This window comes from Corvus cornix, chromosome Z, assembly GCF_000738735.6.
Source record: "Corvus cornix cornix isolate S_Up_H32 chromosome Z, ASM73873v5, whole genome shotgun sequence".
Lineage (NCBI taxonomy): Eukaryota > Metazoa > Chordata > Aves > Passeriformes > Corvidae > Corvus > Corvus cornix.
This window is the reverse complement of record NC_046357.1, coordinates 75,452,288-75,473,482: the sequence shown is the minus strand read 5'-3', so window position 1 is coordinate 75,473,482 and position 21,195 is coordinate 75,452,288. Positions and strand designations below refer to the sequence as shown.

Sequence of the window (21,195 nt, the reverse complement as noted above, 5' to 3'; positions counted from 1 at the left end):
CTTTTGGGCCATGCACAAAAAAGCACATGTATGCCGCAGCCTGAGCGTCCTGCCAAGGACACGGGGCTCACTGGGAAAGGTGTGACCCATGCTGTACCCCAGCGACCAGCAGGACCCCCAAGCAGGAGAGGGATCAATCAGAAAGCATTCACGAGCAACCCGGCATCCACCGAGCTGAACGCAGACCTGCTGGCCCGGCCCTGCCAGGGACAGGGTTTGGCGGCAGCAGTGCCACGTTCCTCACCATCGCAGCGCCGCTGCCCCGGCACGGCCCCGCCGCTCGGGCCCGGCCGTGGGGAGGGACAGAGCTCGGGGCACACGGAGCCCTGCGCCCTCGGCGGGTCTCGGCCGCTCGCAGGGCCCTGCGTTAAAGCGTGACGGGGCGCTGAACGGGCAGGCCTCGGGCAGCGACGAAGCACCGCAACGAACACGAGCCCGTACGATCTGCTCCCGAACGAACAGAACTAACTGAACTCCGCAGCCGGACACAGACACCGCCGGCGCTCTCCATCCTCTGCGAGAGGCAGTGCGGGCACGGCGGATCCGCCTCTCCCGGGGAGCCGCAGGGATCGAGCTCCCTGGGGCCGCGGGACCGGGGGGCAGCACGGGGCCGGGCGGGGGGTCCCACCAGGAAGCACCTGCGGCCGCAGGAGGGACAACGAGCCCCAGCCGGCCCAGCCCGGCCCGGCCCCCTGCGAAGCCGAGCGGAGCTTAGCTGAACTCGCCGCCTCCCGGTCCCGCCCGCGCTCCCGCCGCCGCCCCGCCCCCGGCGGCGTGGCCATGCGGACGGCGTGTTTGATTGGCTGACACGCGCGGAGGCGCGGCGGCTTTTGTCACGTGGATGCGTGACGCCACCAGGTCCCGGCACCCTCCGCCGGCCCCGCCCCGTGCGGCGGCGCGGTGACGCCAGACGGCGGCGCGGTGACGTCAGAGAGCGGCGCGAGGCCGCGCCGGGCCGGGTGCTTGGGGCGCCGCGATCGCGCTCCGGCTCCGCTCCGGCTCCGCTCCCGCCCCGCTCCCGCCATGGCAGCACCGCCCGCAGGTGCGTCCCGCCCTCCCGCCGCCGGCTCGGTGGCTGCCGCGGCCGCGGGGGCTGCGGGGAAGCAGGAAGTCGCGGTTCCCTGGGCCCGGCCGGGCCGCAGCCGCTGCCGCCGGACTGACCTTGGGCCCCGGTGCAGGGGCTGAAATCGCACCGGGAAGCGCGGTGTGCCGGTGTGGGCGCAGCGGGGCACGGCACAGTGTCGGGAGGGATCGGGCGTGCGCGGGGAGCGGCCCGGCCCCGGCCTGTGCGCGGGCAGCGCCGGGCTCTGGCTCCCGCGGCCGAGAGCGGGGAGGGCCCGCCGGGAGCCGCTCGGAGCGCTCCTCCTGGAGCCAGGAGCAGGAGCGCGGGGGTTCCCCGGGCACAAAGGCAGTGCTCACATCAAACGCAGCGGGAGCTTTGGAAAACAAACGGCCTTCCCGTTCTTTCCCCCATCCTTTCTCTTTCTTCTCCGCCTTTCTCTCTACCCCGCCCTTTTCTTCCCTCCCTTTTCTCCTCCCTGTTTTCCCCCGCTCCTTTCTCTCTCGCCCCTCCTTTTCCCGCCTCCTTTCTTTCTTCCTTCCTCGTTGCAGTAGCTCCTCAGGCAGGCAGGGCTGTTGTCCCCAAGCACCCTTTCAAGTCCTGGCAATGTCGTGTGTGTTGCTGGTGCTGGGGAGGATTTCAGGCTCACAAACCACCTGCAGCCTCACGTGGCTGTCACTGACCTTTCTCAGGCTGAGCTGTGGGGTGCGATGCGGGCACCTGCAGAAACATCTTTTTGTAACTGTTAAATAAATAATCCCATTCTTCTGTCAAACAGGGTTTGCCAGGTAAAGGTCCCTGCTGTCCTCCCCAGACTGTCGGGTCAAGCTGTCTCTGTCCACATGTCCTTCAGGACCCTGGGCCTAGCCAAATTTGACTTCTGAAGCTTCTCAGCAGAACGTGGATGCCGAGCGTGGGGGCTGATGCAGAGGAGGCTGCATGGCAGTGACCTGGGACTCGTAAAGAATTTCTCCACCGTGTCAGTGAGATCACACCTGCGTGACACCTGTGCAGCCGGGGGGGGTGGTGGTGCTCAGCTGCTGGCTGAGGTGAACCACGACGAAGTGTTATCTGGTGTTTTCTGCCCCAGGAAGAGGCAGAGTGTAAGGATCAGGTTTTGTAATGCTGCTGCGCGTATTTGATTTAATTTGGGGGTTTTTCAGGTTTTCTGGCAGATTCTCTGTTGTTCACACAGTTTTATTGGTGTGAGGATCAACCTTTCACTGTTGGAATTTGTAATTCCAGGGGAGTTCCTCCTGATTTATTTCTGTTTTAGTTTGAAAGAGCACAGAAGGGAAGAACTGCTGCTCTTTACTGTTTCCTAGACCTGAGCAGAGATGGCAAAGCATCCATCAGATCTGCCATTTGTTGCTTTTCCCCTTATATGGGCTTTTCTTTAACAGGATGTTTGAGTGATGCCCTGAGCCGGAAGAGCTGCAGGGTCAGCCGCAGCTCTCTCACGCTGGTTTTTTCTGGCGCAGGGAGGAGGCGCTGAGCCATGCTGCACGGGAAGCCCGGAGACGCGGGTCCAGGAGGCTCTGCTGTGGCAGCCCCCGAGGAGTCTGCGAGCCGGGACACGGCGGCTGCCTCGGGCAAGCACTACCTGTGCGGCTACTGCGCGGCCTTCACCAACATCGCAGTGACGTTCCCCATCCAGAAGGTGCTGTTCCGGCAGCAGCTGTACGGGCTGCGCACGCAGGACGCCGTGCGCCAGCTGCGCCGCGACGGGCTGCGCACGCTGTACCGCGGCATCCTGCCCCCGCTCATGCAGAAAACCACCACACTGGCGCTCATGTTCGGCCTCTACGAGGATTTCTCGGCGCTGCTGCTCAGCCACGCGCGTGCGCCCGAGCTCCTCACGCGCAGCGCGGCGGCCGCCCTGGCCGGCACCACCGAGGCCGTGCTCACGCCCTTCGAGCGCGTCCAGACGCTGCTCCAGGACTACAAACACCACGATAAGTTCACAAACACTTACCAGGCTTTCAAGGTGCTGAAAGCATACGGGATGCGGGAGTATTACCGGGGATTGGTACCTATTCTGCTCCGAAATGGGCCCAGTAACGTGCTCTTCTTTGGCCTGCGGGGGCCCATCAAGCAGTGTCTGCCTGAAGCCACCTCGTACAGTGCTCACATGGTCAACGACTTCATCTGCGGGGGGCTGCTGGGCGCTGTGCTGGGCTTCTTGTTCTTCCCTGTGAATGTCGTAAAAACTCGCATGCAAGCTCAGATTGGTGGCGAATTTCAGTCCTTCTCCAAAGTGTTAGTGAAGATCTGGCTGGAACGCGACAGGAAGCTGATGCACCTCTTTAGAGGAGCCCACCTGAACTACCACCGCTCTGTGCTGTCCTGGGGGATCATCAACGCCACCTACGAGTTCCTGCTGAAGCTGCTGTGACCCCCGTCCTGCTCGTGGTGTGTTGGCACTCAATGTCCTCAGTCCCAGGGAACAGTGCCTGTGCATGTGACAGGTAATTCCTTCCAGCCTTCAGTATTTATGGGGTGAATGGTGATACATTTAAACCTTGGTGCAATTATGATGAACTTTTTAAAGTATTCCTTTGCTGGCAGGTGAGTTTACCCCTTACAGAGCTACTTGACAAGGTCTAAAAGAGAAAACAAAAATACTTGTATTACTGTGTATCACTCCCAAAATTCCTTAACGCTCTGTGATGGGATGTGCTCCACTGCCCATGTTTAGAACATGAGAATCAAGGAGGGGCTGAAGAAAAACAATTCCATTGCCTGATCATCTTCCAAGTCTCGATTTTGGAACTGCATTTTCAGATGTTTTGGGGTCCTCATTGTGTAAAGCTCAAAGGACTGATCCAGAAGGGGATGACTGAAGTGCAGACCTCCCAGCTGCACCTCATCTTGCTGCAGCCACTGCAAAGTGTGGCCTGTGGTGACCTTGTCCTCCAGCCATGGCACTGAACATGTGACCTCAGCCCAGGCTGGATTTCTGTGTGTGTGTGTGTACGTGTGTACGTGTGCCTTCCTGTGAAAAGGGAAAAGTGGAAGGAATGGAACAGCAAACTCACTAAAGCTTTAAAGTGTCCTTCCTCATTAAAAAACACGGAGTCTGTTCTGCTTTTTGAGAGGATTTTTTTTTTTTCTGCATTGCTGCTTTTTCTGTTGCCTCCAGCTACAGGATCAGGGAGATGTCCCTGTCTGTAACGCTCATGGGACACTCCAGCTCTTGCAGCTGCTCAAGCACTTCACACATGGCTTTTTGCACTGCAGCGTCTTTTCTCAGTTCCCTCTGTGGAATTACAGATCACGAGATGGTTTTACCCAAAACTCGGGGTTCTGCCTGCTTGGTGTGTACTGTTAACAGTTCTGCAAGACAGAGTGGCACAGACAAGGTGAGATTCCTGGGTTACCTGCTTCAGTGGAGGTCTGTAGGTATAGCAGAGACAAAAAGCCAAAGATGACCTTGGAAGCAGGGAGGCAGGAAAGGTGGAGTGTTTGGAGACATGTTTCAGGACTTCTGTAGGCAAATATTGAAAAGGACTGACAGAAATAGAACTGTGTCTTACAGACGTGGGAGTTGAGAGAGAGGAGACTTCAGGCTTTAGATACAGGGACAGAAGAGCAAGCACAACTCTGAGCTAGATGAGGGTCCCAACAAAAAGCGTTTGAATCTCCCTGAGGGCTTCCTCTTTTAGTTAAATTATACACTCATGTATAAACCAAAACACTTTGGATGATGGGGAGCAGCAGAGCTTCCAGAAACTGGTTTGAATTTAGTCTTTTTTTAAGTCTTGGAGGGGATATTGCTTTTCTGAATTTGAGTTTTCCATTTGCTGAAACTGTCTTCCGAAATTGATGCTAATCAGTGTGTTGTAATCATAAACACAGTCCTGAGCTTCACAGCCGGCAGTGGGTGGGCACAAGCACGAGTTCCTGTATCCCAGTGGTGATTATCTGCTTCTAAATAAAATGTTTACTGGATGTTTGTTACTGGCAGAATCTGATTTTTACCAGTGTACCATTTTTTTTCTTTTTGTAATCACTCCTTGATGGAATAAAAACAAATCTGCATCCTGTTTCTCTGTGGAAGGTGTTGTGTGCTCCTGTAATGTCAGGGAAGCCGAAGTGTTGAGGGTGAGAGTTTGGCACAAGCCCAGAGATGGTCAGTGCCCAACTACCCCAGCAAAAATGAAATAGTGGAGCCCTGGGTCTGAGGTTCAGAGTCAGTTTGGACTCTTCTATGAGGTCACTTTCAGAAAAACTTTATGGAAAAGCTCTACTGTGACACACACACTTGAGAATGGCAACATCGAAGCACTAGAAGGTGATTTTCCTCTTAACTTTGGGGGGCAGGCAAGAGCCAGTGAGCATGGCTCCTTTTAACATAAATAAAATACATTTCAATTCAGTGAATTATTAAATGTTTATTATGCAAGCAAGAGAAACTGTCCACAAATAGTAAGTTACTGTACGGCTGTAAGTACAATACTTCCAAAGCAGTTCTGATACTTCATATACGGTATTAAAAGGCTACAGTTTTTACTATGAAATCTCAGGTATTTCAAAATACTCTACATGCACAATTTGTTTCTGTATTAAAAACCTTATACTTAACTGAGGATATTTAGTGCTTTAGAAAATGCACCTTTGACTAAGATCAGCCAGTGAGAAGTTTCTGTTTCCTGCAGGTCAAAAACATGATGGGTCGTTGACTTCTTCCTTTCTCTGCAACTTTTTACAATCTGTAAAGTAGATTTTTTTAAAAAGTTTTCATTTGGCAAGCGTAGTTCTTTTTTTCTAGGAGTTTGTATGTCCTAGAGCAACAGACCCATGTTTACGATGTCAGAACCTTCTCCACATCAGTGCTACCAAAATCAAAATCACAACACAAACAAAACAAACCCCACTAAATTAACCACACACCCCCCCGAAAAAACTGATGTTTACATTCTAATTCTGGTAGTAGGCATCGAACTGTCCTTACCCCAAGACTCCAAGAGTGCAAACAAACGTGTGAGTGTCTGTCTATCGCTGTGCTTTTCTTCCTATCCCCATGGTGTGGCGATGACATTGCTCCCCGGACTGTCCCTGTCTGACGCGTGGACGGCGGCACCCCCGGGCTCACCGGAACGGCCTCTGCCCTCCCGGGAGCGAGCACTGGGAACGCACGTGCTCCCAGCACACGGACACGGACTGGGACACACGGAAAACCAGCTCCGACACGGGCTTTTGGCTCCTGCGGGCCGCCGCCGCTGTGACCGCCCCGCCGGATCCGTGGCTACCGCACGCCGGGCGCTCCCCCAGGAGCAGGAAACCACCAGCAGCGACGGCGTGCTGTGCGCTCCGACAGAGCTCCGGCCCCCGAGAAACGCTGTGGAATTATCGAGTGCTGCAACACCAGTCTGCAGACACCCCTGGTGCGAGCCACGCCCTCCCCGTCTGTCAGCGCCGTCCTTCACCTCCCGTGGAAATGTTTCCTTGCAGTTGTTTCACAGTTTTACACACTTCTCGAGGCTGAGCATTCAACTTTTGAAACACAACTAGAAGATAAACTTTTTTTTTTTTTGACTACCTAGAAATAACCCAAAGCTCACCAACACATAAATTCATTGTTTCAGTAATGTTACTGAGAGAGAACTGAAAACCCTTACACCACCACATGACTGTGAGGCATGTCAGCTGTAAGCCACTGAGCAGTGAACTTCACAGGTAAAACGTGGTAAAGCCTTCATGGAAAACTTCCAAGTGTTGTTGGAAAGGAGTAATCAATCAAATGACCAAAATCTAAGATTACCTACTTACTCTAATTCAAACTTATTACAAATGTCATCAGAACTAAGTAACAATTCTACAGCATACATGTACAGATTCTGTCATTTTATGCATCTGCTGGACACGCTACGAAAGCATCAGGGTGACCAAACCCCTTCACCGGGTAAGCTGTCGGTCCCGGAGCTGGGCAGGGCCTGTCAGCCAACCACAGGTGGTATCAAGGAGTGGTGACACATCTGTCACTTTGGGGTAACGGTCCTTTATACAGAAAGGTGAGTGTCCAAAGCTCAGCACAATACTGGTGTAAAACACAGCGTATCATGAGGTAGAATTAAAAAGGTAACACTCAGTGCATATTCACAGGCATAGGGTTACAGTCACTAGGGATCCACCAGTCTGAGGAAGTTCTGACAGGAAAACCAAAAACAGCCTTGAAAACAGACAGACAGACCCACCCAAGAACCTCTTTGATCCTGTGGGTGCTCCTTCACCTCCAAAACAAACACTGTGCAAGCCCATGAGAACTGTAAGATTCCCTCAAACATCCCTGCAGTCCCTTCCATGATGTGTAATAAAACATTAAATAAGGTGAGAAAACAGCAGCCTGGCAGTGGGACAGCAAATGCTTGGGGAAAAGCTGCTGTAGTCCAGGGCAGGACATGTTTTTTTCCCCAAACAGCTTGGCCCATTACAAACTCCTTGTAGCTCTTCCTTTGCATAAAAATCTCATATCCCACACTTGTCCCCAAGCTTCCTGCACACTTCACTTCCAGGGCGTTGAACCACAGCTGAGGGAAGTGCCCTGAGCTGCTTTAACAACCCAGCAGACCCGCCTGCCCCACATGCAGGCTCAGGCCAGCAAAAGGAATGTTTGCCCTCAGATTACCAAACACACAAAATTGGAGGCTTCATATTACCAAAGAAATTCTCCAGAAGAGGAAACTTGGGATTTTTTTTCTCATAATGCAGAGGAGCATTAAGTTTCAATGATTTCTGCACCAGGGTATACTACCCACATAAATACAAAGCTACAGGAGGATCCCCAGGCTTCTCTTTCCAGCTCTCTCACGTCCATAAATGTTGTCTTTATCCCCAAATACGTTTTGCAAAAGGCTTTGTAAGAGTCAGCTTTGAACAAGTGTGCTCCATCGAGCCAGAGAGAGTGAACCTGAACACCAGCAGGTGACAGTCCTTTCAGGTCAAGTTCCCTGCTGAACTGTGTGACTGGTCTGCAAAACTACAGTGAAATACTAAAAAAAACCCTATATTGGAACATGTAAGCGGATGAGAATGTTATAAACTGATACGGATGTACAAGACTGAAATACCTGTGCATTTACAAGGTTAGCTCTACTAACTCAAGGGCTGAAATCTGGCATTCATACTTTGGGTGTGACCATTGAATCATAGAATACACTGAGCTGGAAGGGACCCCCAGGATCATCAAGTCCAAGCCCTGGCCCTGCACAGGTGTCCAAATGCTCCTGGAGCTCTGGCAGCCTCAGGGCCATGCCCATTCCCTGGGGAGCCTGGGCAGTGCCCAGCACCCTCTGGGGGAAGAACCTTTCCCTGATCTCCAGCCTGAGCCTGCCTTGGTACAGCTCCAGCCATTCCCTGGCTCCTGTCCCTGTCACAGAAGTGATCGGTACCTGCCTCTCCACTGCCGCACAGGAGAATGTTCGAGAGCACAACGAGGTCTCATCTCAGATTCCTCCAAGCTGAACAAACCAAGTGATCTCAGCTGCTCCTCCTATGGCTTCCCCTCCAGACCCTTCACCAGGGTGAACATTACAGTGTTTCACTGTACTGTTTGCACTGATGATAAGCCTGATTAGATCCAGGCAGATCTCATAGTGACAGGTTTGCTTTTAATCCCCTCCCCGACAGCACAGGTGAAGAAAGGCTCATCTGGCAATACTAGGGACACATCCAAATTAATTTCTCCCACAGCAAGAGTGCAGGCAAGGTGTGTGTGGAAAAACAGCCAGGTGGGAAATACCCAAACATCAGCAGAAAGCCACCGTGTTTCAGATGTGGGATGATGTGGAAAGCTCCCTGCAACAGAAACCTGGCAGAGGAGAGGCCAGAGCTGCCCCGCTGCACCAACATACAGAGATCCTCTGGGGCAGGGTCTTCCCTAGTGCTCAGTGGTGGGCTCAAGGGAGCCTGCCCGTGCAGGGGCTGGGCCTGGGTGATCTCCAGTGGTCCCTGCCAGCCTATGCCACACTGTGATTCATCTTCCTAGCCAATGACAACCACATTAACATAGAAATGAAAGCAAAATTCCTTTTTTTTTTTTTTTTTTTTTTTTTTTTTTTTTTTTTTTTGTAAGAGTAACTAACCGTGTTGCTTACGTAGACAAGCACTCATCTACTAATCACCACAGAGTTGCTTCAGCGACAGAAGAGGAAGCAGAGGTGAGGCAGTCCAGCTCCTCTGGGACACGAGGTACCTGGGCACCCTGCCCCTCTGCGTGGTTCCAAACAGCCCATTCAAGTTGCGCTGAAGGAAACAATCAAGTATCAAGGTACAAACACAGCAGGACAGCAGCCTGATGGCACAGGAGCAGCAGGAGCAGAGGTCTGCTGGTGGGGCCGGAACACGGCGTGTGGCCGCGGGCTCAGGGACGCAGGACCAAGATCCATATGGTGCTGGCCTGAAAAAGCCTTCCACTGTCACGTCTCAGATCACGGTAACTGTGACCTCCTCTGGATTCACAGATTTTGGAGACAGCACACTTCCACTCAGCTGAACTAAAACCCACAAACATCCATCCACAGGTCCCACTGGTGTGCCTAGAACTTTGGCTGGTAGAGGGAGACACGTCCGCTAAGGCACCCCGAGGCGATCTGACAGTGCGTGGGTGAGAACTTGGTGGTCAGCACCACGTCGTTGTGGGAGTAGAGAGAGCGGATCTCGCGCAGGGGGCTGGCCTCCCGCGGCAGGCAGTCCACCAGCTCGCTGCAGTGCGCGTCGAAGCCCAGCAGGCGGATGCCGAAGCCGTGCGGGGACGAGATCATGCGGCCGTCGGGGCTGAAGCAGAGCTCCTTGATGTAGCCCCGGCCCACGTTGGCCTCCTCGATGCAGTGCGTCAGGCGCAGGGAGCAGCGCGGAGAGACGGGGCGCACCGGGGCTCCTTCCTGGAATTCATAGACACAAGTCCACTAAAGGGAGAGGCAGAGAAAGGGACACTGAAAGAGAAGTAAAACACTGCAAACACACATTCCCTCCCCCTGCACCTGAACAGGTAATGAGCAGTTCACATGAACAGGTAGTGGCATAGGAGAGTGATGCTCCTGCTGACCTGCTCTTCAGTGAGCACCCAGAGCAGGCCACTGCCTCAGCACCTCCCTCCCTATGAACTATCCAAGCAAAGCAGCTGCCCAGCATTAAAAGCTGCTATTTTAATTAAATGGATGCTAGATATAATCTTTCCAATCTAGGTTTCATCTGCAGAGAGCAAAGCCTAATCCTTTGGCCAGGCACCTGCTCTAATTTAGTAAATATTTAAATTAAATCTATAAAGTCAAATTCATCTGACTGTAACTTAGAGCAGATCACTGGCATTTTATGCCTTTGACTTCAAAAGGAATGGAATCTTGACATGAGGGGGTGACAGAGTTTTGAAGGAAGGTTATGAACAGCTCTACAGCCAGTTTGTTATTTGTGAGACACATTAAGATCCCTGTCTGTCATCTCATTATTTACTCTCAAAACAAATGCAAAAAACCAAATCAATGACAAAGTTTATATCATGTTGATTCCACCTCTGCCCCACGACAAGCATCCCTAGCTCTGTTTCATGCATCCTACTAAAATAACCACAAAACAAACAATGCCAATGAATATTAATAAAAGAGAGTAAGGCTAAGAGAACTAGGACTAAGAGAAGTTATAACTCAGTCATCAGTACCAACTGACCCAATGTAACATTCTGCATTTTACAGAAATTCTGTGTTGTACAGTGGTTTGATTATTACAGAACCAGCATTAGAATTTGTAGCCAATCTGTTAAGCTTCCACTCAGTCCCCTACACTTCTGTGAAGGGTTACCATTACAAAGAGTGGCTTTCTTCAACCAAAAAAAAAAAAAAATCCCAAACGAATACACAGAGAGACAAAAAAAAATCCCACCCCAAACAAAACCAAAGCAACCTAAATTTACATCAGCAATCAAAGTAACTGAACTGTTTATTATTGGTCCAGTATTATTGTCTATTGTTGGTCAAGACAGAGGAGCAGAATCCACAGCTTGCAGCTGAACTGTAGCTGGTCTTATGACTTCCTACATCAAGTAAAAGGCTTGAAGCAGGTTCTACCAGGAAGATCACTTAAAGAGAACAACAAAAGAGATACATCTGACTGTACGTATTTTAAAGAAGAACACAAGGTAATGTGTTACCTCCTGGTCATCTGTGTTGCTGGAGCACCGGAGCAACGTGGCCCACCCCTTGGGGTGCAGCTGCAGCGATGTGATGCAGTTTCCGCGATCTCTTTCTCCAGGAACCTCTGGTGTTAGCACCTCAAGGCTATTTCTAGGTGATCCCCCTGGAAGAGGAATTAACTGTGAGTCCCAGAGAAATGCATACATTGACCTTCACCTCTCTCACCCATCCTGCTGCTGAAGTGGGGTCACACCTGTGGCAGCTGCACATGGCTGCCAGGACAGACCACACACTGTCAGGACACAGAAACTCCTGCAGCCAACACCAGACTGGGCTCAGTCCTCTCTTCAAACAGCTCCTTTTGTGGAAATCTGAATGCCAAGACCTGTATTGAACCAGCCCACGCTGACAACTACATTAACCTTCCACACTTACGCTCTACATTAGCACTACAGCAAAATCTAAAGAGTGCAGTTTTTATAAGAACTGTTGATTCTCAAACTTATATGATGTCCTCTCCAAATTCCTTCCAAAACTTGTGCAGCTTGCAGCTTTTCTCCCTTCTTCCCCTCACCCCCAGGTAAATCACTCCCTGGCATCCAGGTAAGCCTCCTCTCATCAGAATACTTCAGCATCTCACAACCACGAGTAGCTAAAAATTAACATTACATTTATTTGAAATTGCAAGGGATGCACCAAGTATTCACCCATTTGCCAAGTTCACGCTGATTCTCTGGAAGTGTATCCTCTTTTTTTCCCTTACAGATCATTCACACAAACTTTTGTCAAGGAAAACAGAGCACCTCTACATAACAACAACATATTGAAGTAAAATAAAGATCTTGTTACTTTTACCAGATTTCTCAGAAATAAAACCAGATTAGATCCCCAGGCTTTGGTGTGCAATGAGATTTTATTGGTTAAGTAGAAGTCTCAGCAACACCATTCTTTAAAAACCACAGGACAAAAATGCAATTTTTCACTATCGTACTCTGGCCTCTTTTGAATACAGTAAATCAAAGTCCAGGATTTCTCTTCATTTATCTTTCTTGTAGTGATCTTTCCTACCTTCTCGCTGGGAAGGCCGTGACAAGGTTTTCTCCGAGAGCGGCCCCGAGTTGTTCTGGTGACAGGGTGAGCCCACAGCTCGAGGGCCAGAGGAGCCTGATGACGTTATGTCTGCAAACAGCACCAGACAGATGAGCCCACAGGTACCCCAGCACACGTGGGCTGCTGGCCAAGAGCAGCCCACAAAATACCCCTAGCACAGAACTGCCACAGACCGCCTCACCAGCATTCACCTGAGCTCGATGTGGTCCTCCTGGCTCTTAAAATCGGGTAGCTGCCAACCTCTAAAGACTTGTTTAGGTCAAGGTCGTGCAAAATCAGAAGGTAACCAGAGGAGGTGGAGATCAGCATTTTGGAACAGTCTGGTGTCAGCCTCATTCGCATCAGAAAACGGGTGTGAAAAAACTTCTTGTGGGGACATCCATCCTCTGTGCACCTGGATAGCAAGGAAAGCACAGGAGGGGCCTGTGGTCAGCTCCAGCTCAAGCTCCTGATCGTGTCCACAAGAGTCCAGGATGTGCCCAGCATCACTCATTTTGCTCACCCCACAACCTTTTTCTCGAGCACTTTATTTATGTCTTTCTCCTACTTTTTAATGAAATGGGAGAAGTCACACATTCATACAACTACAACGATGAGGACAGAACCTTCTTGGGAAGAAAGAAACCACGTGTTGGCACGTCATCAAGAGAAGCTCCTTTCTAGCCATTTACTATTACCAGAGAGGTGATGCATGCTCTTGGTAAGGGCTATGAACTACTCCCAGTGTTTCAGAACACATGGCAGCCCCACTCAAGGAGGCAGGCCTTGCATCTTGTACCTGTCCTGGTGTGCTGCAGAAAGGCCAAGGGGTGAGCACAGCCACATACCTGTTGGTGTCCCAGATGATGACGTTTCCATCAAAGCCCGACGTCACCAGTAACCTCGTGTTGGTGTCGTACTCAATATTCTTGACCCAGCTGGTGTGGCCATGCAGAGTACATACTTTGGTGTTCAGCTTCCTCAGGTCCCAGAGCGCTATCGTCGTGTCATCAGAGCACGTTGCGAACAGCCGGTTATCCAGGAACCTGGGAGCAGGAGGGAGACATGGCAGCTGCTCAAGGCCATCTCCAAGGCAAATGTTCTTAGGCAGGAATGTAAGCTAATGCAGAGATAAGCAGAGCAGCCACAAACAAAACCCCTCCAACTTACAGCAGAGTGTGTGCCAGTGGAAGTTCCACTGAACTGCTGGGATATGAACCAGCAGTGCCCCTGTAGCAGCAAACAAGCAAACACACAGAGGGACAGCAGAGGTTTGATTTGGTTTGGGGGTTTTTAGGGGGTTTGTGCGTTAATGAATTGTGTTCAAATCACACAAGAGCCAAACCACCACTGGAACACGTGCTCAGACAGACCCCCCACAGTAACTCAGTCTGTTCCCCCTCTGGACAACGTTCAGCTCAGTGGGGTTGAAAGCAGCACAGCTAGGAAATAAACTGAATAAACGGAGTCCAGAGTTTACTGAAGCAAATTCAAGGCTTTTCAAAACCACCGAGTGAAGACGAGACCTTGTTTGAGAACATACCAATATAAGTTACTTGGTTCACTGAGAAAATCAACAGATTAAATCACTGAGTTTGCACTATGCAGATCAAAGGCAAGCACCACTGGAATTCAGGCAAGCCTTGACTTTCAGAAGGACAAAGCATGCTGGTTTATGTTTGGAAGTCATTCGATGAAGGCACTCAATTAAGAAAAGCCCTAACTGAGGTAAAAGGAACAAGACACCCATCCAAAAAACACCCACTAAAAATCCTTCAAGCCTAGAGCTACACCAAGCAAAAGCACCAACAACTTTGAAAAATGAATACCCAACTACCATCGGAAAAATCCCAAACTTTGGTAAATAGTAGGCATCTTTGGTGCTTACTACAAGGGACTTCTGCAGTGCTGCAGAATCCTGCTCATCAACCTGAGCAAGGCTCCAGGTTACGCTGTAGTAACTGTGTGCAGAACAGAGTTCAGTTCCTTTGTGTCAGACAGACACACATTTTAATCCAGCTTTCCTGACAGACATCCAGCTAACGTAAAACTTCAGTCTTTTGTAACAAGGACAACCATGACGAACATGGCACCCCACATCATATTGGGCTCTTTTGAGTGAAAACACTCAGAATATTCTAAAGTTTTCCTGGGTTGTTTTGTTTCGGTTTAGTTCTTGGTTGAGGTTTTTTGTTGGTGTGCAGTTGGTTGGTGTGCGGTTGGTTTTGGAGTGGTTTTTTTTCCTTTGAGAATCTGAATGAAGAGCAGCTGCAATACTGTTAGAATTAAATTCACACCTCAAAATCTATTCCCAGAACAGCTTAAAACCCCTGAATTAAAAAGCAAAAATATTACATGGTAAAAATAGTGATGGATTTAGACTCCTGCTCTTGCTATTTGCAGCTCTATCCCAAGAAAGTGGCAGAGGATTTAAACTATAAAGCCTAAGTACAGGCTGAGTTGTGTTAAAATGTCCCTCCTGACCTACCTGATGTTATTTACACAGTCTTCATGAGCTTCGGAGAGAGTCTTGATGTGCTTTGAAGATATTGGGTCAAAGAGCAGGACTTCAGTCTGTTCACAGGCAACGGTCAGCACCGACCTGCAGGGAGCGGAACAGAAAACTCTGTGTTTGTGCTGGGTTTTGCCCTCCAGCAGGTGCCTGTCATGCCACAGACTCCCTGTGTCATCGGGTCCATCTGCCCACACCTTCCAGGGGTTCTGAGACAGAAGAAGTAACACTGATTCAAAGGTTTATATGGAATATCTATTTGCCCTTCTGCAAACCAGTCGGATTTTTTGCACTAAAACCTTGCAAAATACAAATTTGGCAGTAGCGGGGGGACCCCCAGCACCAGCCTGAGCTGGACACTCGTTAGCAGGATTGTCACCCCTGGCCCCTCTCCTCCTGGAGAGAGTCCCTGCTCCACCCAGGTGAGGTGGGAGGAGCACAGGATGACACCGCACGCCAGGAACTTGCCCCAGTTGTTTAAACCACAGCCCAGGGGTGCTGCTGATGTAAGCAGCGCTGACACCTGGCCACCAGAACGGACCCTGCGCCTCGGGATGCACGGGCACAGCTGGACGGGGATGTGGGGCACACCTGAAGCGCCGGGCATACCTACGCGGAGCCCCCGCACACCGTGATGGGGAGCGCGGGGCACACCTGGGAGGGATCCCGAGCACACCTACCCGTCGGGCGAGTACTCGAGGTTGAAGACGGCGCCGTGGGTGCGGGTGCTGAGGGACACGGAGTCCGCGGGCTGGATGGCGCCGTACAGCCCGGTCATGGCGCCGAACGTGTCCCGCGCCGGGTCCACGGCGGCCCCGCGGCCCAGGCAGCGCCCGCGCAGCCACGCGAAGAGCCCGCCCGGGGCGCTGGGCCCCGGGTCCGCGGGGTCGCTGTGGCGGGGGGGCTCCGGGTCCGGCCCCGGGTCCAGCCCCGGCCCCGGCCCCGGCTCCGGCCCCGGGCCCTTGCTCATGGCGGCGGCAGCGCCGGCCCGCGTCCGCCCCCTGCCGGCCGCCCCGCGCCACTGCGCCTGCGCGGACCCGCCCCCGAGACCCCGCCCACACCGATCACGTGTTCGCCACTGCACGTGACCGTGGGGCCGGCGGGCGCGGGGCCCTCAGAGCCGGCGCCCCTCAGAGCCCGGGCGCCTCAGAGCCCGGGCCCCTCAGAGCCCGGCGCCTCAGAGCCCGGGCCCCTCAGAGCGCGGGCCCCTCAGAGCCGGGGCCCCTCAGAGCCCGGGCGCCTCAGAGCCCGGGCCCCTCAGAACTCGGGGCCCCTCAGAGCTCGGGCCCCTCAGAGCCGGGGCCCCTCAGAGCTCGGGCCCTCAGAGCCGGGGCCCTTCGGGGCGCGGGCCCCTCAGAGCGCCGGCCCTCAGAGCTCGGGCTCTGGCGCCGGGCGCTCAGGGGCGGCTGCAGCCGGGCCGTTGTCATCCAGTGGCTGCACTGGGGCCGTCCTGTGCTCACCTCCTCTTCTCTTCTGACGAACAGGGAAGACCATCCTAAGAGGAATTTGCTGTCTGGGCGAGGGCCACGGGCGTGAGGCGGGCGGGGCCGTGCCGGCCCTGGGGATCGCCAGCACCGACCCAAAACGGACCGCAGGCGCAAACGGAGGGATGAACTGTGCCTCGGACTGCTCAGCGCGAGAAGGGAGATATAACCAGCAAACGGAGGGTTGAGTACTAATTAACAGAAAAGAGATGTAATTTGTAACCAATTACTGCTGATGTCTTTGTACTATGTATAAACAGTGTAAAGTTTTGATGGTCGGCGAGCAGCTTTTGTGTGCACCCAGCTCCTGCCTTGTGCAAACTAGGATGAAAATCCAGGGTGAACCAGCAGTGCCTGAGCTCAGTGTGTGACCTGGGGCTGCGCCCCTGGGAACGAGCCCACGTTTGGGACAGCACCTCCCTCCCCGGGCCTGCGCCTCCCTGAGCCTGGTGCCCCCCACCCAGTCCTGGTCCAGCACTCTTTGCCCTCTTTAAGACAATTAGCAGCAGGTTTTTTCCAAAACTACCCAGGGTGATGCTTTACGGTCAGGGTCCCTCCTCCCCACAAAAGCCACTGCTCTAGTGGACTGTGAATATTTTTCCTTGCGTTTTTACAAACATACTGACATAATATTTTTATAAATATATTAAATGTCAATACGTTTTTTCAAACAGCGTGTTCTGAGAGCACGAAAGACGCTACTAAAACCTTGTTGGCGAAGTGGAGTCTGGAGAGGCCTCATTCGTCTGGTCTGGTGCTGGAAGGTGCAGGACAGGTGTCAGTGAGGATGGGATCCATAACAGTCCCAGGCTTCGAGTCCAGCGGCCGGACCACCCCCTCCTTTGGGGTCTGTTTCATGCTGGGAGTGTCACTGTGACCTCTATCTTATCTCCAAATGTTCATTCTGTCCCCTACAGAGGAACTCAGCTTTCCTCCAAAACATTCCTTGTCCCTTGCACGTTATCTCAAGTCTTACCCCCAAAGTTTTCTCTACCCATCTACTGCTGACTCTACTTCACTTTGGCCTCAAAATTCACAGCTCAGTCTTGGATCTCCCTCATTCCTGGGGACCTGCTAGAACGTTTGGAGTCCTGCCCCTGGTCACCACAGAGAGACCTGCCCCAGTCACAGAGCATCAAGAGATGGCACAGTGAGGCCACGCCGGGGTCTGGGACCAGGAGGAGACAGAGTGTGTTCGGTGGGCTGGGGAGACATGCTTGGAACACCTTGGGCAGAACCCCAGTCTGTTCATGGAGAAACAGGTCAAGAGCTGTAGCAACACCCAGCGCAGAGGGTGATATTAACGCACCAGGCCTCGAGAAGAGTTTCTTGGCAGAGCAGTGCTGGGAAATGTAAAATGTACTCCTGATAGTGCCTCAGGGAAACACAGATGCTCTCCCAGGAAACAAAATACAAGTCAGTGTTGTTGCAGCTGACCCTGTGTGTGAGACACAGCCCCCTGGCCTCATGGAACCAGTCCCTCCCCCATCCCTGCGCACACACCACAGGATTTCAGTAAAGCCCTATCCTGTGGGCTGGAAGGGGTTTCCAAGAAGTGTTGCTTGCCTCCCTCACTGCCCAGTCAGGTTTGTGCTGGACCTGACTGGACATCCTGCTTTGCGCTGGGGTTGAGTTCATTTCTTCCCGAGAGCAGGCGTAGTGCCCTGCTCTGCATTCAGGGTGAGGAGAATGCTGATCATACGCGGATGTTATGGCTTTGCCGGGCAGTGCTGGCCCTGCCAGGGGTGTTCCAGCTGCTTCTGCCCTGACAGCAGGCTGGCAGGGGGGCTACAAGCAAGACAGTTGATGCCAGCTGGGTCAGCTGTTATTTGTATCCCCTCCCTTTACGTTCCCCCAGTTTACATACTGAGCATGCCATATGGTGTGGGATGCAGATTTCCAGGTGGTCAGAGCTTTTGGGGGAGCCTCCTGCGCATGACCTGGCCAGGCATCAGTCAGCTGGCTTCCTGCAATTCCAGCCAGAAGGATGTGCTGGTCATGCAATTCTTCCACCTTTTCCAAATCATAAGTAATTTTTGGGGATTCATTGGCTATCCAAATTCTATCTCTGAATTCCATCTGCTTATGCTTATCTCCATAGAGACAGTATAATGGGACAGAAAAGGAAGAATAATGATAAAATAATTAGAATATACAAGACAGGTGGTGCACGATGGAGGAGGATCCCTGGGAAGTTGCCCCAGGCTGACCAGGCCTGTGGCATCTGTGGTGCGAACCGTTGGTTCAACACGGCGACAAACAGGGAAACCACCTCAGGACGAAACTTTTGGGGGAGCGCGTGAAACACTTTGTACCGCTGATAGCCGAGACCCCCGTCACGGACCGGCACCGGAGCCGACCTGCTCGGCGGGAGAACGGGCACCAGGAGTACGGGGCTCCGCGGGGGAACTCTCGGTTCGGCCGGACGGTGCCGCACCACGGAGGAACGGCCGGACCCGCCCCGGACCCGCCCCGGACCCGCCCCGGACCCGCCCCGGACCCGCCCCTTCCGTCCCAGCGGCGCGATGGAGGCAGCAGGGCCGGCGGCGGGATGGAGGCGGCGGCGAGCGAGGCGGAGGCGGAGGCCGCGGTGGCGGCCGAGGCGCTGCGGCTGCTGCGGATCGAGCCTTCGGCCGCGTGCGGTCCCAGCGCGGGGCGGGCGGACGGCGCGGAGGAGCCGTGCTCGGTGCGGGCGGCGGGGCCGCTGTCGGTGCTCGGTGCGGGCGGAGGGGCCGCGCTCGGTGCTCGGTGCGTGCGGCGGGGCGGTGCTCGGTGCGGGCGGCGGGGCCGCGCTCGGTGCTCGGTGCGTGCGGAGGGGCCGCTATCGGTGCTCGGTGCGGGCGGCGGGGCCGCGCTCGGTGCTCGGTGCGTGCGGAGGGGCCGTGCTCGGTGCGGGCGGCGGGGCCGCTATCGGCGCCGGGCCCCGCTGAGCGCCGTGCCCGCTTCCCTCCCGCAGAGGAACGCGCTGCGGAAGCGGCGGCGCTGGCAGCGGGTTCTCGCCGCCCGGCGCGGGAAGCGGCGGCAGGAGCGGCAGCGCCGCCGGGCACGGCGGGCACCAGCGGACGGAATCGGCCCGGGACCGGCGCTCGGCAGCGGAAGGGTCCCGGCCGCCCTCGCCACGGAGCGGCTGCTGGAGGCGCGGGCGGTGGGGCCGCGGATCTGCGTGGACCTCGGCGTGGGCGGCAGCATGACCGAGAAGGTGCGGGGGTCCCGGGGGCTGCTCGGGGTCCTGGACATGCTGCCCTCCGCGTGTGCCCGTCCCTGCCGCGGGCGGGGCACCGGGGGCTCGGCAGGACCCGCCCTGGGCTCCCAGCCGGCGTGTGACCGAGCTCGGCGGGACCGCCAGCCCCGGGCTCGGGGTCACCGTCCCGCTCTGTCCCCAAGGAGAGTGGCCGCCTCGCCTCCCAGATCCGCAGGCTTTACGGGGCGAACCGCCGCGCCGCTCGGCCCTTCTGGCTGTGCCTGACGGGGTTCGCGGCGGGGACGCCGATTTACGAGCAGTGCTTCCGCATGAACGACGGCTTCGCCGGATACCTGGTGAGGGTCTGGCTACGGGATCAGGGAGAGCTCAGCCCTGTGCTCTGCATCTTATTTAAAATTAGACAGTTGTTGCTGCTCTCCCTTCCTCAGAGCGCACTGAGAACTTCTGATGAGGAGAGAATTTAATGGAGTTTTTAGAAGTGTGTCTGTCAGTGCCTAGAACAGAAAACGTTTTCCAATTGAGAAAGAAAAACCCTGGGTCACTGGAGATCTGTAGGATCTACAAGATCTTTAGGAGTTTGTGTGTCCAAAGCAGTAGTGTCAGTCCCAGGATATCTCTGTGTCTGGGAGGGGGCTTTGTTCTGTCAGATGCACCTTGGGCTAACTGGCTGCTTCACTCTGTCTGGTGTTTTCAGATGGATACAACTCCACAGAGTTACCTGGACCTGTTTCCTTTGGATGCCATTGTTTATCTCACTCCTGACTCTGAGAACGGTAAATATTTCACATGCTTTAGGCAAAGGAGAAACAGAGCCAAAGGCTGGCTTTTAGAAATTTCTTTTTGAGGCTATTCCATGCTTCAGGCAAGTCGTTCCTACATAGGCTGTCTCACATTCGCCAGGGTGTGCTGTGTGCTCACATCTGGTGCTAAATTTGTGCTGGTGGGACCCATCTGCCCCCAGGCCTCAGCCCCTGGGGCGAGGGCGCTCTGCCCACTGCTGTCCTTGGACGTGGGGTCTGCTGGCAGAGCAGTGTCCTGCAGGATTTACTGCTGTGTGGTGGTGAGCCAGTGCATGTCCTATTTCTAGTCCTTGAAGACATCGATCCGGACAAGGTGTACGTGCTGGGAGGGCTGGTGGATGAGAGCATTCACAAGGTGGGTGATGCCTGCCCCATTCCTTCACAAGACCAGAGACATCCCAGTGCTGCGGCTGCCTCCCCATCCCTTTTTCTTCAAATTCTGCCTGGGCCCAGCAGCAAGCTGGGAGAGGCTGCAGCAGTGCGGGTGCCACGAGCCCCAGGGCGGGTTTTGGCTCTGTGGCTGCTCATGCCACACATGGGACGCTGTGTGTCAGCGTGTCCGTGTGTCCCCTGCAGCAGCTGACCCTGCGGCGGGCACGGGAGCAGTCCCTGCAGACAGCCCGACTCCCCATCCGCGAGTACATGGTGAAAGCCCCCAATGCCAGGAACTACCACTCCGAGACGCTGGCCATCAACCAGGGTGAGGGGCTGCAGCGGGGCTGCAGGGTCCCGGGGGACACCCTGGGGTCTGGTGTGATCCAAAGGCCGGGCGCAATCCCATGCTCCCCGGGAAGCTGTGCACAAGGCAGGGGACAGTGGGCTGGAGGGCTGCTGGAGGGACAGGCTGCAGAGGGATGGGAGTTTTGAGGTCTGTGCCATGCTCAGCCAAGTCTGACAATGGTGGGGAGGGGTGTTGGTGTC

General features: G+C 54.1%; 3 protein-coding genes and 1 long non-coding RNA gene across 10 annotated transcripts in view; 3 read left to right on the top strand and 1 right to left on the bottom strand.

Annotated features, from left to right (window-relative positions):
• Window positions 1–926: 926 nt before the first annotated feature.
• Window positions 927–5,108, top strand: SLC25A51 (solute carrier family 25 member 51). Of its 5 annotated transcripts, none has more exons than XM_039567386.1 (3): window positions 927–1,042; window positions 1,839–1,848; window positions 2,542–5,108. In XM_039567386.1, the coding sequence occupies exon 3, from the start codon at window positions 2,559–2,561 to the stop codon at window positions 3,453–3,455; it is 897 nt and encodes a 298-aa protein (XP_039423320.1). In that variant the 5' UTR covers window positions 927–1,042; window positions 1,839–1,848; window positions 2,542–2,558; the 3' UTR covers window positions 3,456–5,108. The 5 variants fall into 5 exon arrangements, with proteins under 5 accessions (XP_039423320.1, XP_039423317.1, XP_039423319.1 ...); XM_039567383.1 differs by having other exon boundaries at window positions 1,839–2,039; XM_039567385.1 differs by having other exon boundaries at window positions 1,839–2,039; window positions 2,464–5,108.
• A 3,981-nt stretch (window positions 5,109–9,089) lies between these two features.
• Window positions 9,090–15,794, bottom strand: DCAF10 (DDB1 and CUL4 associated factor 10). 2 transcript variants are annotated; one of them, XM_039567379.1, is made up of 7 exons: window positions 15,469–15,794; window positions 14,765–14,878; window positions 13,125–13,322; window positions 12,489–12,691; window positions 12,256–12,366; window positions 11,205–11,350; window positions 9,090–9,966 (listed from the first exon to the last, which is right to left on the bottom strand). In XM_039567379.1, exons 1-7 carry the CDS (start codon window positions 15,756–15,758, stop codon window positions 9,598–9,600), a joined length of 1,431 nt encoding a protein of 476 aa, XP_039423313.1. In that variant the 5' UTR covers window positions 15,759–15,794; the 3' UTR covers window positions 9,090–9,597. The 2 variants fall into 2 exon arrangements, with proteins under 2 accessions (XP_039423313.1, XP_039423314.1); XM_039567380.1 differs by having other exon boundaries at window positions 9,090–9,942.
• A 7-nt stretch (window positions 15,795–15,801) lies between these two features.
• On the top strand, window positions 15,802–18,727 carry LOC120411521. The gene is made up of 3 exons (XR_005603876.1): window positions 15,802–16,455; window positions 16,947–17,119; window positions 17,312–18,727. It is a non-coding gene; the product is annotated as an uncharacterized LOC120411521 (long non-coding RNA).
• Window positions 18,728–18,819: 92 nt separating this feature from the next.
• TRMT10B (tRNA methyltransferase 10B) overlaps window positions 18,820–21,195 on the top strand; it is a 3,596-nt gene continuing 1,220 nt past the window's right edge. The window contains exons 1-6 of one of the 2 annotated variants that reach the window (XM_039567491.1): window positions 18,820–18,958; window positions 19,229–19,471; window positions 19,657–19,809; window positions 20,169–20,247; window positions 20,562–20,629; window positions 20,854–20,974. In XM_039567491.1, coding sequence (XP_039423425.1) covers window positions 18,824–18,958; window positions 19,229–19,471; window positions 19,657–19,809; window positions 20,169–20,247; window positions 20,562–20,629; window positions 20,854–20,974 — 799 coding nt within the window. In that variant the 5' untranslated portion in view covers window positions 18,820–18,823. Of the gene's footprint in view, window positions 18,959–19,228; window positions 19,472–19,656; window positions 19,810–20,168; window positions 20,248–20,561; window positions 20,630–20,850; window positions 20,975–21,195 lie in introns of both variants that reach the window. The other variant, XM_039567490.1, reaches the window with a different exon arrangement.